This window comes from Cynocephalus volans, chromosome 8 (assembly GCF_027409185.1).
Source record: "Cynocephalus volans isolate mCynVol1 chromosome 8, mCynVol1.pri, whole genome shotgun sequence".
Classification (NCBI taxonomy): domain Eukaryota; kingdom Metazoa; phylum Chordata; class Mammalia; order Dermoptera; family Cynocephalidae; genus Cynocephalus; species Cynocephalus volans.
The window spans coordinates 134,976,663-134,991,564 of NC_084467.1; the positions used below are offsets into that span (position 1 = coordinate 134,976,663).

The 14,902-nt window shown below is 52.1% G+C and overlaps 1 protein-coding gene across 3 annotated transcripts in view; it reads left to right on the forward strand.

Moving 5' to 3' along the window:
* Positions 1-348: 348 nt before the first annotated feature.
* TOR3A (torsin family 3 member A) overlaps positions 349-14,902 on the forward strand; it is a 68,252-nt gene continuing 53,698 nt past the window's right edge. The window contains exons 1-7 of one of the 3 annotated variants that reach the window (XR_010024253.1): positions 349-625; positions 1,402-1,515; positions 3,949-4,214; positions 5,882-6,060; positions 11,542-11,666; positions 12,262-13,034; positions 13,216-13,277. Coding sequence is in view for 1 of the 3 variants with exons in the window: in XM_063106224.1 (XP_062962294.1) it covers positions 349-625; positions 1,402-1,515; positions 3,949-4,214; positions 5,882-6,060; positions 11,542-11,666; positions 12,262-12,512 (1,212 nt within the window). In the remaining 2 variants the exon portion in view is untranslated. Of the gene's footprint in view, positions 626-1,401; positions 1,516-3,948; positions 4,215-5,881; positions 6,061-11,541; positions 11,667-12,261; positions 13,185-13,215; positions 13,548-14,902 lie in introns of those variants that run through there. The other 2 variants (XR_010024252.1, XM_063106224.1) reach the window with 2 other exon arrangements.

Below are 14,902 nucleotides of genomic sequence, written 5' to 3' on the forward strand. Positions count from 1 at the left end.
GGCCACTAAGGCTGTGGAGTGACCGACAGTGGCCATTTCAAGGCCTGACTTCACCTTCGGCAACCACAACCGCAATGACCTCCCAAAATAGGCTGCTTCCTGGAAGCCAGCTGGGTGGACGGGGCCTGAAATATACTTCGGGATGGCCTCCGGGTCTCGTTTCCCCGCCTGGGTCACGAGGCGAGCTGACAGGCGGAGGCGAGCGCGCGCCCAGCCCAGCCGGTCGCTATGGCAACGTCCGTCCTCGGCCAACGCCTGCGTCGGAGGTGCGGCCCCGCCCGCCGCGCCCCGGGACTTAAGGAGCCCGGCGAGGCCGGCGGCCGCAGGGGCCGGAACCCGGCGCGGACCATGCTTCGCGGCCCGCGGCGCGCGCGGGGCCTCTGCCTCCTGCTGCTGTTGCTGCTGCTGCTGCCGCTCCCGGGCGCGCCGGGGCACGGCGGCGCGGCGTGGCCGGGGGAGGCGGCCGACGAGCCGGGCTCGGCATGGGCCTGGCCGGGCTTCCAGCGCCTGCAGGAGCGGCTGAGGGCGGCCGGTGCCCTCTCCAGGCGGTACTGGGCGCTCTTCCGCTGCCAGGTGTGGCCCGGCGACTGTGAGGAGGACGAGGAGGCTGCCGCGGGTCCCCTGGGTAAGACTCCGTCCCCGCGGCCCACTGCCTGGCCCACCAGCCGTCGCGGAGCGCGGGCGCCAGCGGGGCGGGGACGTGCAGAAGCGGAGCGGAATTGGGGACGCGGTTGTCAAAGCCTCGCTCCTGCCTGGGCCACCGCACAGGCGCCGTATCAGTCAGCTTTCCGCCCGCCCAGCCCCTGGCACCCGGCTGTGGGCAGGGGCAGCCTACGCGGGTCAGGAAGCCCCATCCCCCCCACACCTCCCATCTTTGGGGCCGCCCCCTGGTGGATCGGAATAGGCCAGGCCGCCCTCCCCCACCTCACCTGTCCCCGACTCCTCCAGACATGCTCACAGTCCACCTGGCGTTATTCTTTTTTTTTTTTTTTTAAAGATGACCAGTAAGGGGATCTTAACCCTTGACTTGGTGTTGTCAGCACCACACTCAGCCAGTGAGCGAACCGGCCATCCGTATATGGGATCCGAACCCGGGGCCTTGGTGTTATCAGCACCGCACTCTACCGAGTGAGCCACGGGCCGGCCCACCACCTGGCGTTATTCTAAGGTGCTGCTCCTTCCCAACTTTTTGATAGCTTTAAGGAAAGTCACACAGTAGTGACTGTCCCCACCCCCCAAGTACTTCTTCCTCCTCTGCTGCTTACGGAAGCAGTGCTTCAGGACATGCAGTGGGGCAGAGCCTAGGCTGGGAGTTGGGACCTGAGCGCTTGTGTGGCAGGCTGTCACCACTGTCCTGGACCAGATGGTCTCGTCCCTGTCTCACAGCTCCTCCTTTTCCAGGCTGGAGCCTTCCCGTGTTGGGCCAGCAGTACCTGGATATCCTGACCACATGGTACTGCAGCTTCCAGGACTGCTGCAACAGTGGGGATTGCAGGATCTCCAACAACTTTACAGGTTGGACTCCGCATGGCCTCAAGGGGCTAGGGATCTGTGGGGAGGGAAGGCAATTCAGGAGAAACGGCTAGGGTGCAAAGGACCTTTCATTATCCTGCCCGGCCTCCCCCCAAGCAGGAATTGCCACAATAAGATTGAAGTCAGGTCTGCAATTATTTGAGGATCTTCTTTGGGCAAGACATTGAACTGCCAGGTTTTCCAGAAATAATAACCTCTGTCACTGGGAACAATGTGACACCAACATTATTGGTGCCACTAATGGATTTTGCATTCTTCCTTCTGGGAACAGAGGCCAAAACATACTGTTTTTTGATGAAGCACCAAAATTCTTGAATGACGGATGAGAAGACCCCTTTAGTTGAATGGCTCAGGCTACCTGAGCTTGTTTCATAGATCTTGGGGATCCTTGGGAATACCGTGAACATGTCACACCCAGCTAAGACAGCTGGGGGGAGGGGACACTGCCAGTTGTAGGACAGGCCTCTCTGATCGCCATCGTCTGTCCCGTCTAGGCCAAGTATTTTCCTCTGCTCATTTGCCACCTACCATCATGGCCTCCTGCCATCCCTGGATGTGTGTCCAGGGAGGAAAGAAGATGAGTAGCTAATTTCTATTGAGCCCCTACCATGAACCAGGCACTGTGCTAAGAGTTTGGCAGAGATTAATTCATAATCCAGCATATTCTATGACTCTTTGGGAGAGTCAGGCCAACAGCAGCTTGTCTGTGAACAGGAAGAACAACCTCTCAGAGGGGGCGTTGGGAGTATCAAGTGAGAACTAATCAGAAATTGTGGGTTGTAATTAAAAGTGTCCCTTTTAACCTTTAGCCAACAAATGTCTGGGTGATACAATGTGGGTTCCTGATTTATCTAGGGTAAGTGCAGATGCCTCAGTGGCTCCACATCCTGAGAGAAATAGGAGATTGAATGAGCTTATAACCAGAAACATATTAACCATCACACAGATTGAAAATCCCCATACTGGTCTGCCTGCATTCTTCCCCTGCTGCTTATGAATCACAACTAACCACCCTCCCTCCAGTGTATTTTTTTAATTAGTTCAGGTGGCAAGCCTGATTTGCATATTACAGTCAATTTGCCATTTTGACTCTCAGGAGGGTGACCTTTAGCCCCAAGTACTAAACCTATTCTGATAAAGGACCTTCAGTCCTTTGCAAAAGTTTCCTGTATTTTCCCCAGGAGCAGTTTCTTGCCTAGAGTTCTCCTGATACCAACTCTTTGAATCTCCATAAGTGAGGCTCACCCTAGATATTAGGTCACTTCATTGGCAAACATGCCAATGACACAGTGGGTCTAGGAACAGGGTTTCTGCCAACTCTAGGGATAAGACCCTTGGTAGGCAGTTAGCAAGTTACCTCTCTGCCCTCAACATGCCTTTTGTTACACAAGGGCCCGAATATCCAAATTGTCCTGGCTGGGGAATCAGTACACCTGTGCTGGATTCCTACTCTCACCTCTTACTAGCTGCCAAACTTTGGGCAGCTTTTTTTCAGGTCTCTGTTTCCTCATCTTTAAGTGGGAATAATAATACCTGTGATGCAGAATTATTGTGAAGATGAAAAACAGCACCGTTCTGAGTACAGGGAAAACAGCAGCAAATATTAATTTTCCTTTCTGTGTCACTGCCTTTTTTTTTTTTTTTTTTTTTTTTCTTGCTGGCTGGCCAGTAAGGGGATCCGAACCCTTGACTTTGGTGTTGTAACACCACACTCTAACTAACAGAGCTAACCAGCCAGCCCACTACTACTTTTGAAGCAATGTGTGATACCTCCATTGTTTTACAATAGACCTTGACCCTCCAGGCTCCAGAATACTCTCTCCAGGCTGGCTCAAAGTGCCCAACCAATTGATCCTGGACTCGGAGTGGTCAGTCCCTACCCACAGCTGGCAGCACACCTTCCCTGTCCCTATGACTCCTGGTAGCCCCCATCCCGCAATCCTGCAACCTCATGGCTGAGAGGAAGTAAGGCCTAGCAGAGGGCTTTGCACGTGGTAGCTGCTCTCAAGCACCTGTGGAACTGAATTAGAATGAATAAAATGGGGCTTCTCCATAAAACATTTTAGGGAGTCCTGAAAGGAATGGGAGCGACCTGAGGGCGTGGGGGTGTGGAGTTCTTTCTCCAGACAGGTCTGTGCCAACCATTCTGGGGTGTCTTCAGGGTCTTCAGAAAGGTGATTCCATTCTCCTCCTGAGTTCAATCTCGATTTCTTAGCCTCTTCAAAAATAGCCCTTGAATCCCTTCTGCTGCAAGGTCTTCCCTTTGGCTTCTTGTTCTGAGGCTCAACAGGATGAATAACCGATCCCACCTCAGAGATGTTCAGAGATGCTCAGTCTCTCAGCCATTGTTGAGCTTGGTGGGGAATGTGCCTGTGTGTGCGCCTCTCACTGTGACCTCATCTGTCCTGTTCCTAGGCTTAGAGTCGGACCTGAGAGTGAGACTGCATGGCCAGCATTTGGCCCGAGAGCTGGTCCTGAGGACAGTGAGACACTACTTAGAGATGCCCCAGCCAGACAAGGCCCTGGCTCTGTCATTTCACGGCTGGTCTGGCACAGGCAAGAACTTCGTGGCCCGCATGCTGGCAGAGAGCCTGTATCGGGACGGGCTGAGGAGTGACTGCGTCAAGATATTTATTGCCACGTTCCACTTTCCCCACCCCAAGTACACGGACCTGTACAAGGTGAGGCTGGGCAGTGCTGGCAGGCTTTGCCAGCCAGGGCTGGGACTGGAATGAGGCCTCTGTGCTGGGAGGGAGACCCTGTAACCAGCTCTGCCCTGTAAGGAGCTGGGCTCTGGAGAAGCCTAGGGGAGGGGTGGGGACTGGAGGCAATTGCGACAGAACCAGTAACAGAGACATCCACTGCATCCACTAAACACAGAGGGGACCCTGAGCACCCTGAGGAAAGACTGATGTTCTACACACCACTCCTGAGCTCTGTCTCTTCAACCGCCCCACACGAGAGGCCAGTCACTGAGCTTAAACAGAAAGTACACATTAATTTTTCTGTTATAGAAATAGAGAAATGTCACAGGAAATGTGGAAAAGAGAACAGCAAAAACTTTATCGTAATCTTCCCACAAAGACATAACCTTGTTAGCTAACAGCAGTTAGCATTTTGGTATACTTCCTCTGGTGGCAAACCTTTCCCCTGGGTTGTTTTGTGTCACTGTAATTATATTGGACAGAAAGTTCCATGTCTTGCCTTTTTTTTAAAAGAGTGATTTTCTGTGTCTTTCCATAATGGCTCATTATATTCCAGCAAGTGGATGGACAGAAATGCAGTATTTAAAATAAGTTGAAATGTAGTATTTAAGCCAGAAGATGACCAAACCCCTATTGCAGCGTGACAAAAATGACTGCATGTATCCTTGGCTTTCTGTTCTAATATTTGGAATGTCTTAACCCAGGAAAATTGTGTAAGCCTTTGAGGACAGAGATTCCCAAGTCACCTGGCAGAATCAGTATGACCCTGGAGGGCAGGGGCAGGGCAAACTGTCCTGAACCCCAGCTGTTCTAAGGATGGGTGGTCGGTCAGCTGGGCCTTCTCAGGAAGAACTACCTGGTTTTGTGGCAAAACTGCTGTGGATCACAACTTCCCTGTTGTGAAAACCAACGTGTATACTAACTCTCTCACATCACACACAAACACTCACACACACTCACACTCGGGTGATTAGGGAGCTGAAATCGGAGTCCAAGGGGGCTAGAGATGGACAGGGAGTGTGGGATCTGGGGTAGGATCTGGCCCTAAAAAATATATTCTTTTCAATTAGTGTTTACTATCTTGCCTGGGGTGAGGAAACTAGCAAAGCCCCCAGTGGAAGCCCCCAAGTTTTGGGTTGGCTGGACCGTAGACAGGCCCTCAGCAGACTTGCTGCCCCGAGAGGTTGGCCCAGCTTGGGTGCCAGTGGACAGTCTGCTCCTGGGAGTTCAGGGCAGGGGGCTGTGGCTGCCTCTGGGCACATGAGCCCCTCCTCTGCCTGTCACCTCTGGATTAGAGCCTGACTCCTACCCCTGCAGAGGTTGAGCTCACGGTTAGTTCCAGAATGGGACCTAGTCCCAGAAAGAGCAGGCCTGTTCTCAAGGGCAGAAGGGCTTCTCCCCACTTCCTTTCGGGCCCTCCCCCTCTACCCAGGCTGGCTCCACCTCAGGGTGCACGAGAATCACCTGGGAAGTTTGTTAGATGAACATGTCCTAGCCCTGCCCACAGAGGTTTGCATTTGGTAGTTCCAGGGGTGGAACCCAGCCTCAAGTGGGCCATTTCAGATACCCTGGGGAAGCCGATGCCTGCTGGAGGGTGGCAGTGTGCCCCCCAGTTCCCCAGCGGCTCCCTATGTCCTGTGCAGGAGCAGCTGATGGGTCAGATCCAGGAGACACAACAGCGCTGCCACCAGACCCTGTTCATCTTTGATGAAGCTGAGAAGCTGCACCCGGGGCTGCTGGAGGTCCTTGGGCTGCAGTTGGAACACCAGTCCTCTGAGGGCCACAGGGCTGAGTCTCAGAGAACCATCTTTCTCTTTCTCAGGTGAGGTCTGAGGAACAACAGCCAGGAGGGCCGGGTGCGGGGACGATATCAGTGGGCAGCGGAGGCCGCCTCGCTCTCTCACCTGCAGAGCCTTTTCTACAAACTCCTCTGCAGAAAACAGAAGCCTGGCTGCTTGGATGGAAGCAGGGCTGGGAAGCCTTAGGTCTCCCTGCTCCTGCCCTGGTTCTACCCCACAATGCGCTGCTGAGGGGCACTGACCCCCAAGCCAGGCTAATGAACTGAGAGCAGCCTGGAGGAGCGGTCCCTCGGCAGCCCTCCACTCGTGCGCGTGGTCCTCTTAGGACTGCTAGGCCCCTCACACTCCGCAGCTGGTGTGTACCTTCCTCAGGGGGGACGTCCACACACTGGGGGTCCCCCTTGGAAGGGTATTCAGCTTTCATTGGCTGAAAATCAAGTACTGACTACCTTTGAAAATTCCCAAGGAAGCTCTGGTCAGAGGACAGCATAGTCTCCCACTAAGTCCAACACGGCCAGTTCTTTGTCCAGGCTTGGAAGGTCTGTTTCTTCTCTGACCATGAGAGGAAGTCCCTGGCTTAAAATTCAGGGTGTAATGTGTTGATTGAAACGTGCACCATCTCTCAGTACCTACAATTGTATTCGCAGCACTGCTCTGCGGACCCAGTCACTTAACCACTGCGCTGCGTTTCCTCTGCCCTTGTTCTACTGTGTTCCCCAGGCTCGCGAAAGGGCTTAGCGGGAAGCAAACTTAGAAACGACTTGTCCAGTCCTGTCTTTTTATGGAGGCTCCATCAGTCAGAAGTCAGGTTTGGGCCCCCGTTGGCCCAACTTGAATGCTTCACAACAGCTTTTTGTGGACTCAGTGGAAGCCAAACTAGTTGCTTCTCCACCCTCCCTCCACGGCCAGCACTTGCTTGCTGAGGGACCTTCCTGGGCTGCAGGGTGGAGTCCCCATGAGGATGGGGGAGGGAGGCTGGTTCCTGTCCAGGCTTGGAGAGTGCGAAGGTGAATGTGGAAGGCAGGTCTGGTTTCAGTGCACACAGGATGGAACGCGTTTATGCCTGTCGCTGCGGTGGGATTTCCATGTGTTGATGGCAGATCCTTCCTGGTCTGTAAGTGGGGCTTGTGGAGACTTACAGGGTAAGGGGAGTAAATTCTTCACATTAATTCCTATCCCCAGGTACTATGTACTAGTAACCTTCTGAGGCAGCCAGGCTCAGGTCTCCTTCTGTTGCAGTGAATTAGGTGGAGGCCCCAAAATGCAGAGGAGGCCGGCTGGAGGAATCACCTTTGTGTCCTTAGGCTTCTCCACCTAAGCCCTTCCAGGTGGTGGTTGGGAGGGGACAGGAGTCCAGGGGACCCTCTGAACCGTAGCTGCAGAAGCGAGTCCTTCTCACTCACGGGGCAAAGCATGGGGACCGCAACTCGGGCCTCCCTTTCACTTTTGCAGGGATCATCCCTTTACTTTTGCACATAAGCAGCTTCCTCCCCTGCTCTTCCCTCATGTGGGCTCAAGCCCGTGCAGGCTTGTGGCCACAGCGCCACCAACCGTTCCCCGACTTGGGCCCACCAGCCTTGGGTGGTGCTGCATAGCTGACTCTCCCGCCTGCTTCTCAGCTTAGAAAACCCGCACCCTCGCCTGAGTCACAATTGCCTAATGCGACCCGGTGACCCTGCTGTCCAGGCAAACATTTGCCTTTGTAGTATTTTGGCTGTTGACCCGTGGGCAGTGCCCTCTGTCTCCTGGCCAGCCCTGCCCTTTCTCCCAGTGACCCACCCTTGGTGGAATGTCTGAGACCACATGGTCACAGACAGTTGGTCAAGCCTGGGTGGAGGCAAGGCGTGGGGAATGGCTGCCCCGCTAGACTGCTTCACAGCGGGACAGAGAGGAGGACACATACCTGTGACAGGGATCTGAAGGGCCACTTCAGATGTGGCCTTGAGTTCCAGTGGCTCTGGTGCAGGCCTGTGTCCAGCCAGCAAGAGCCAGAGGCCCCCAGCACAGGGAAGCTGAGGGGCAGGCTGACATAGTCTATCCCAGGCCATCCAGGGTAGCGACCACCAGTGCCCCACCCCATCACTCTGGGCTAGGGAGCCCCCAAAACAGCTGCCTCTAAACCTCCCAGGTTCTCGGTATTCTAGTGATAGGTTGGGGAAGACAGTGTATTTGATATTTGAGCCTCTGGACTTGATTTCTACGATGAGCTTCAATTTATCCCCCTTTGTGGCAAGCGTTCTTGTGTTTGAAAGGAAAGCACAGCTGATTCAAACTGCCCCTGTGACAAAGTTACACTAGGGCAAGACCAGCAGTTTAATCCTGAAAAAAATCCTAAACCTGCCGCCTGAAATGAGCTGTAGGGCTTTGCTGGCCTGCCCACTGGTGGCATCTGATGGCAGCAGAAGGGAGGAGGTGGCAGTTGAAGCAGGTAGCCTCGTGTGTGGTGTGCTAGGGTGTCCCGGCCCTCAGAGCCTATCTTGCATCTGGGTTGGAGGAATTAGGGGACCCGCTGGCTGGGTAACAGAAAACTAACATTGACTACAAGTACAGAGGGCTCCGAGAACGCGTCACGTGGCAGCACGGGAACAAGGGACCCTGGAGGTTGGAGCTATTGTCCTCTTCTCACTGAAGCTGTGAAGTGTGAGGGCAATGAACGCCTTTTTTATTTGCACCATGGTCAGGCAAAGTATACATAGAAAGGGTTTTGAAATATTAAAAGAACTATACAAATATGAATGGAATCATAGGCCTTGTACCCCGTTGCATTGAAAATGCTCTATGAAAGACTTAGTAGGTTAGCGTTGGGGCTTGTTATTGGGGTTATCAGTAACAACTAGTTCTTTTTTTTTTTTTTTTTTTTTTTTTTTTTGTCTTTTTCGTGACCAGCACTCAGCCAGTGAGCGCAGTGGCCATTCCTATATGGGATCCGAACCCGCGGCGGGAGTGTTGCCGCGCTCCCAGCGCAGCACTCTACCAAGTGCGCCACGGGCTTGGCCCAACAACTAGTTCTTGAGAGGCCTTCAGTCCCCTTCCTTGGGGCCTTGAGGCTCAGGGCTGGTGAGATTAGATGTTGTCCTGTCCCAGAGCCAGGGGAGAGGGCTGGTCAACAGAGGTGCCTTCCGGCTTCTTGGTCCTTTCAGACCTCACAGTCAGCAGGTTACCTGGGAGGATGAGGAAAGGAATTGAGGTGCTCCGGGAAAGCAACATCTGTCTAAAGGTGTGATGTTGGTGCCAGGGTGGCAGTCCTGAGGAGAGGGAGGGGAGGGGAGGGACAGAATAGAGAGGGGTCCCAGGTTATGTCTTGGATGAGATAAAGCCTGTGGTATGGTGGAAGAAAAGAGATGTTGGCTGCGGGAAAGAACAGGAGGAGAAACTCAGAAGGGAGGAGGAGGTAGTATAGACAGACGTGCAGAGATGTCTGCTTATTTCATAAACACTTGCTGAGCACCTGAAATGTGCTGAGCACCACACTAGGCACTGGGGTAAATGACGAGGCTGTGCTTCCTGCTCTCAAGAAGGCTAGAGTCGGGTGGTTTTCTGGGTAGAAATGGGGCAGGCACTGGAGTCTGTGCCTCTGGGGCTGGGTAAGTGAACCCCATTCATCTCCCCTCACCCTGGATGCCTGCCCTTTGGCCCATATGGTGCAAGCAGAGCTACGTGCCTCTGCCTCCTGTGGGGAATGCATGCTGGGGCAGTCCCTTGGCTGTGGGGCTAATCTCGCCTCAGCTGCTGTGATTATGGCCACTCCTGGATGCACAGGTGACCTACCTGCCAGGCCTTCCTGCGGCAGGGGGGAGAGGGACAAGCAGCTTCAGGAAGAAGAATGTTGTAAGAAGGTGTCAAGGGAAGACTGGCTGAGCAGCTGGCCTCGAGTAAAGGGTAGGAACCCCTTGTTCCTGCCAGGCCCCTCCTCCTGGGAGGTGATGGCCCCTGGTAAATTCTGGCTGTGAGGGGCACATTGGCCCCTACTACAGGAAGGTGCATTGGACCACTGGCTGGACCACTTGGCAGGGAAGGGTGTGTGCCCCAGCCTCTGTCCACCCAGCTGTGGAAGCAGGCAGGGAGAGAATGCACTTAGCCCCTCTGTAACCGCACACCTCCACGAGCCTGCTGCACAGGATGCACTCAGATGCTAATGGAGCCGACTGCTGAGTCCATCCACCTGAGGGTGTCAAAGAAGTGGAGATACTGGATCCCCACTCCTTAACTTGCCGCCTGCCTCCCCGTCTTTCACTTGTTACACTCCCTCACTCTCCGGACCTGAAGATAAAGCAGGGTGTGAAGAGTGAGGGCACAGACATGGAGATGGCCAAGGGCTCGGTTTGTCTAAGGAGGCACCTGTGAGGCTGCAGCCCAGGGAGGGGAGTGCAGGGAGCTGAGACAGCAGGAGCTACAGGGGCTGGGGAGGGTCCGAGCGAAAGTGCGCCCAGCGGAAGGTCTCCACCACCTCCATCCAGCTTCCCTGCTGGGAGCACTACAATTTCATCTTCTCTTACCCCCTTTCTCCCTCGTATCTCTAGCCCAATCCTCTTTCCTGTGCTCAGACTCACATTTCCAATTGCCTAAGATATCATAACCCCTAGAAAGACCACAGGCAAGCAAAAAACACTCACGTGTTTTCTTCTTCACCCTTCTCCTATATTCCACTTTAAGGGGGCAGCAAGCAGCCTAAAGCCAACACCTGATGGCCTCCGTTCTCTCACTTCTCACATCCACTAGTTACAGGGTCTGTCAGTTGTGCCTCCTACACTAATTCTTCAATCCTCTCCCCTCCATCCCTTCTCCATTGCTTTCATCACCTCTAAACAGGTACTACTGGCAAAAAGCTCTGTGACTGGCTTTCTGCAACCATCCTGTGCCTCTTCAATCCACTGTCTAGCCCTGGAATGATCTTTGGATGTGAAGCTGACCAAGTCATCCCCCCACCCCATGCTCCCAAGCTCAAAGCCCCTCATTGGTTCTCCATGGCCCATAAGCTGAAATGCATGTGCATGGCAGACAGAGGCCTCCTCACCTAGCCCTGGCCTACCTTTCATGCCTGTGCTTCTCCAGCCCCTCCACACCGCTTGCAGCCCTGAGCCTCACATGCCCTCTGATACATCTGTGCCCGGACACACGCCCTTCCCTGCCTTGTGTCTGATCACTTGGTCTGTATCTGCTCCAAAGCCTCACCCTCCCTCTCAACCTTCTCCTCCACCTTAGTTGCTCCTACATGAGCACTTGCCACACTGTCCTGGAGAAAGAACCATGTCTTCCCACCCTTGTGCTCCCTGCACCTGGTGCAGTCTCAGTGTTTGTCAAAAGGGAGCAAGAGAGGGAGGATGGGAGCAAAGCAGGACAGTGTCTTTTCTGTACAGACCTTTTGGTTGGGACACGATCTCCTGGGGGAGAGAAGGCCCCGGCCCCTCAACCTCCATTCTTCCAGTCACTAATGCTTTAGTGGTCGAGGAACCCATTTAGAAGCTAAGTATAAAGAAATCTGTTAACAAACTCGTCTCTTTCAGTAACCTTGGGGGCAATATCATCAATGAGGTGGTCCTGAATTGGCTTAAGGCTGGATGGTCCCGGGAAGAAATTACAATGGAACATTTGGAGCCCCACCTCCAGGCTGAGATTGTGGAGTCCACAGGTAAGTAATTTCTTCCCAGCCATGTAGAAAATAAACCTCTGGTGAGAGCCACAGTTGGGGGTAATATGTTGGAACGTGTGTTTATGAGGCAGACAGGGTACTTGGGACTCAGAGGACATGCCATAATCATCTCACATTGTTATCTTTGGGTAGGCACAAGAAAACTGCCAGGAAGGCCTGAACTCCTTTTCTAAAAATGCTTTGAAAGAGAAGTTTGCACCTGCCCAGGAAATGCAGGCAGTGGCCTCTGAAGCCTGTAGACTCTGAGGAGTCTCACTGCAGAAACCTCAGTGGCTAAGCCTCCAGCCAGGGGTAAAATCGCTCCACCTTCTGCTTTCGGCCATCAGACAAAAGCACACCTGGCAGTCAGGCCCCCACTCTCCTTGCTTCCCCTGCAGCTATATCCACAGTTAACCATGGTCCTCTCCCTAAGGGAGATGGAGCAGCAGAGTTCTTGACACATGCTGCAGACAGCCCTCCTGGAGCTGGCATATGAGATCAAACCTTGCCCACGCCTTAGGTTTGGGGACACCTTAAAACTCCAGCTAAATTCAGCCCCAGGTCAGACTCCATGTAATTTTGGTCCTGATTTCAGACAGTGGCTTTGGCCACAGCCGTCTTGTGAAGGAAAATCTGGTTGACTTCTTCGTTCCCTTCTTGCCACTGGAGTACCATCATGTGAGGCTGTGTGCACGGGATGCTTTCCAGAACCAGGAGCTCCCATATACAGAAGAGGCTTTGGATGAAATCGCCAAGATGATGGTGTATGTCCCCAAAGAACAACAACTCTTTTCTTCCCAGGGCTGCAAATCTATTTCCCAGAGAATTAACTATTTCCTACCTTGAAGGCTAGATGACTTCCAGGAGCTGCCTTCTTCCCACTAAGAGGACCCTTTAAGAGCACTGTTTGGAACTGTAAGCTGTGGGAGGGACAGACTGGCATCCAGCAATCACTAATACACTGCTCATGTGTAAAAGGCCTTAAATCAGAAGCAGAGCCAATTCTTAAAATCACTTGGTGCCTTAAAGACATGCATTCCAAAATGTGGGCCAGGTGGTTGGAAATCAACAAATCCCAAGGGCTTATTATGACTCTACAGATGGTCTCACATCTCAGCTCTTCCTTACAGATGCCTGGACTTGGGTGTTGGGCCTCAGAAGCTGCAGGAGTCTTGGGTTACATAGCAGGGAAGAATGAAGTTCCATGACCCAGTGGTGGGGAATACACCTCAGGTTTGCAGGCCAAGTGGGCTGGCTTTCAAGTTGTTACTCCCAGAGGAAAGCCCAGCAGCTTCTGTTGTGAGCAGATCAGCAACGAGCCTCAGGCCGAAGCGACAGGTGTACAGAGGAAGATATTTTCAAAATCAGGTCAGTGTGAGCTAAGACTTATTCTGTTCTGCAGAATGAAAAAAATTTTCTTTTTTTTAATTAGGGAGCTTGACATTACCATGTCATATGTAAAAATTAAAATTTTGTATTTTTCTAAAATCCTCTGCTTTCTTACTGAGACCTAGTAATTGTGCTCACTTAGCAAAATTTCAAATGCCAGGTAATCCTGACGGGGACTGGTGGATCCAGGGGTGGCATGCTGACATGCATGGAGCTGATAAGGTATGTGACTGGTCTGCTAATTTACTTGTTTGCTTTGGGACCACATCAGCTGAGCACAACCTCTTACTGAAGAGGTTTCCACAGCATTGTTGCTCTTACATACGAAAACGTTCACTCGTGTACTCCCAGCTTTAAAAAAAAAGCAGTCATTTTTGAGGATTAAATGGCAATGTGTAAATGTGTGGCATTGTGCCTGTTAATATATAGGTGGTGCTCATTATGTTTTTTCTCTTTTCTTGGTTCTTCCCTTCTACCACACATCTGGAATATAACAGACAGGTCTTTTCTATTTGTTGTCAATCTCGTGTCCTGTCTTATTTAAAGCCCTCCCAGTCTTCAGCCCCTGTAAAATGGAACACAGCTCTCTCTCCCCCATTGAACACTTCATTGCACTCATTTACTTAGATGCCTCAAGGTTAGGGAGTACCTAGCCTGAGCCACATTAAGTACTCAATAATATTCAAATAAATGAATTAAAAGAGCTGAGTTTCACAGCCCTCATGGGACAAAAGTAAACTCAGCATAATGGCACAATCAAATGGGGGCCAATTGTAGCAGCTGGCTCACTGTCTTTCAGGCTAGAGCATCTTGGGAAGAATACGCAGCCCACTCAATCCTATTACACACCAGGCTCTGAACCCGGTAAATACCTACTTTAAAGGATACATGCTATGTCTTTAAGTCTCAGAGATACAGAACAGCTGACATTGTTTTAGCACTGGCCAGCCATGTTTGGTGTCATGAATATAGGATCTGAACCTCCTGAGTTCAGAACCAGGACCAGCAGAACACGGTGCTTTTGAACACATTCTCTGCAGCCATACTGCTTTGGTTGGAGTCCACGGGAAAGCTGTTTAACCTCAGTTTAACCTTAATTGCTACTTGGGCATAACTGTACCTACCTCATAGAGTTGTTGGGAGGATTAAGTGAGTTAATCTTCATAAAGTGTTCAGAATACTCTTTTCCTCTACACACACCTACTGTGGGGGTTTTCCACACCAAGCAATTCTCTGATCCTCTAATTCACCAACTATGTGTCCTGCTTTACTGGATGTCCTGGAGTTAGTTCTGACCCCACAGGTTAAGGGCTCAGTCCCACAAGACTGCCCCACTTCAGATGCCAGTTGCAAGTAGTGGGTCCCCAAGGTACCCACGCTTCTGTTCAACTTGATTACAAATCAAGAGTTCCCATGGCCCTTTCCTCAGGTGTGATAATTTGCTCAGAATTCAAACACTTTCCTATTACCAGTCTGTTATAAAAGATACAACAGCCAAATGGAAGAGATGCATAGGGTAACATATGGGGATGGGGGCAGGGGACTGCCTGGAGCTTCCATGCCCCCTTCAGGAATGTCACTCTCAGCATCCACACCAACCCAGAACCCCATCATTTAGGGTTTTTAAGGAAGCTTCATTATGTATGCACAACTGGTCATTGGTCATTGGTGATTAAGTCAATCTTTATCTTCTGTTTCCTCCCAGAAGGTCAGGGGGTGGGGCTGAGAGTTCCAACCCTCTAATCAAATAAATGCTTCCTCTGGCAACCAATCCCAGTCCTCCAAAAGTCAGCTCATTAGCATGAACCTTGGATATGGTTGAAAGGGGATTGTGAACAAAAGACAAA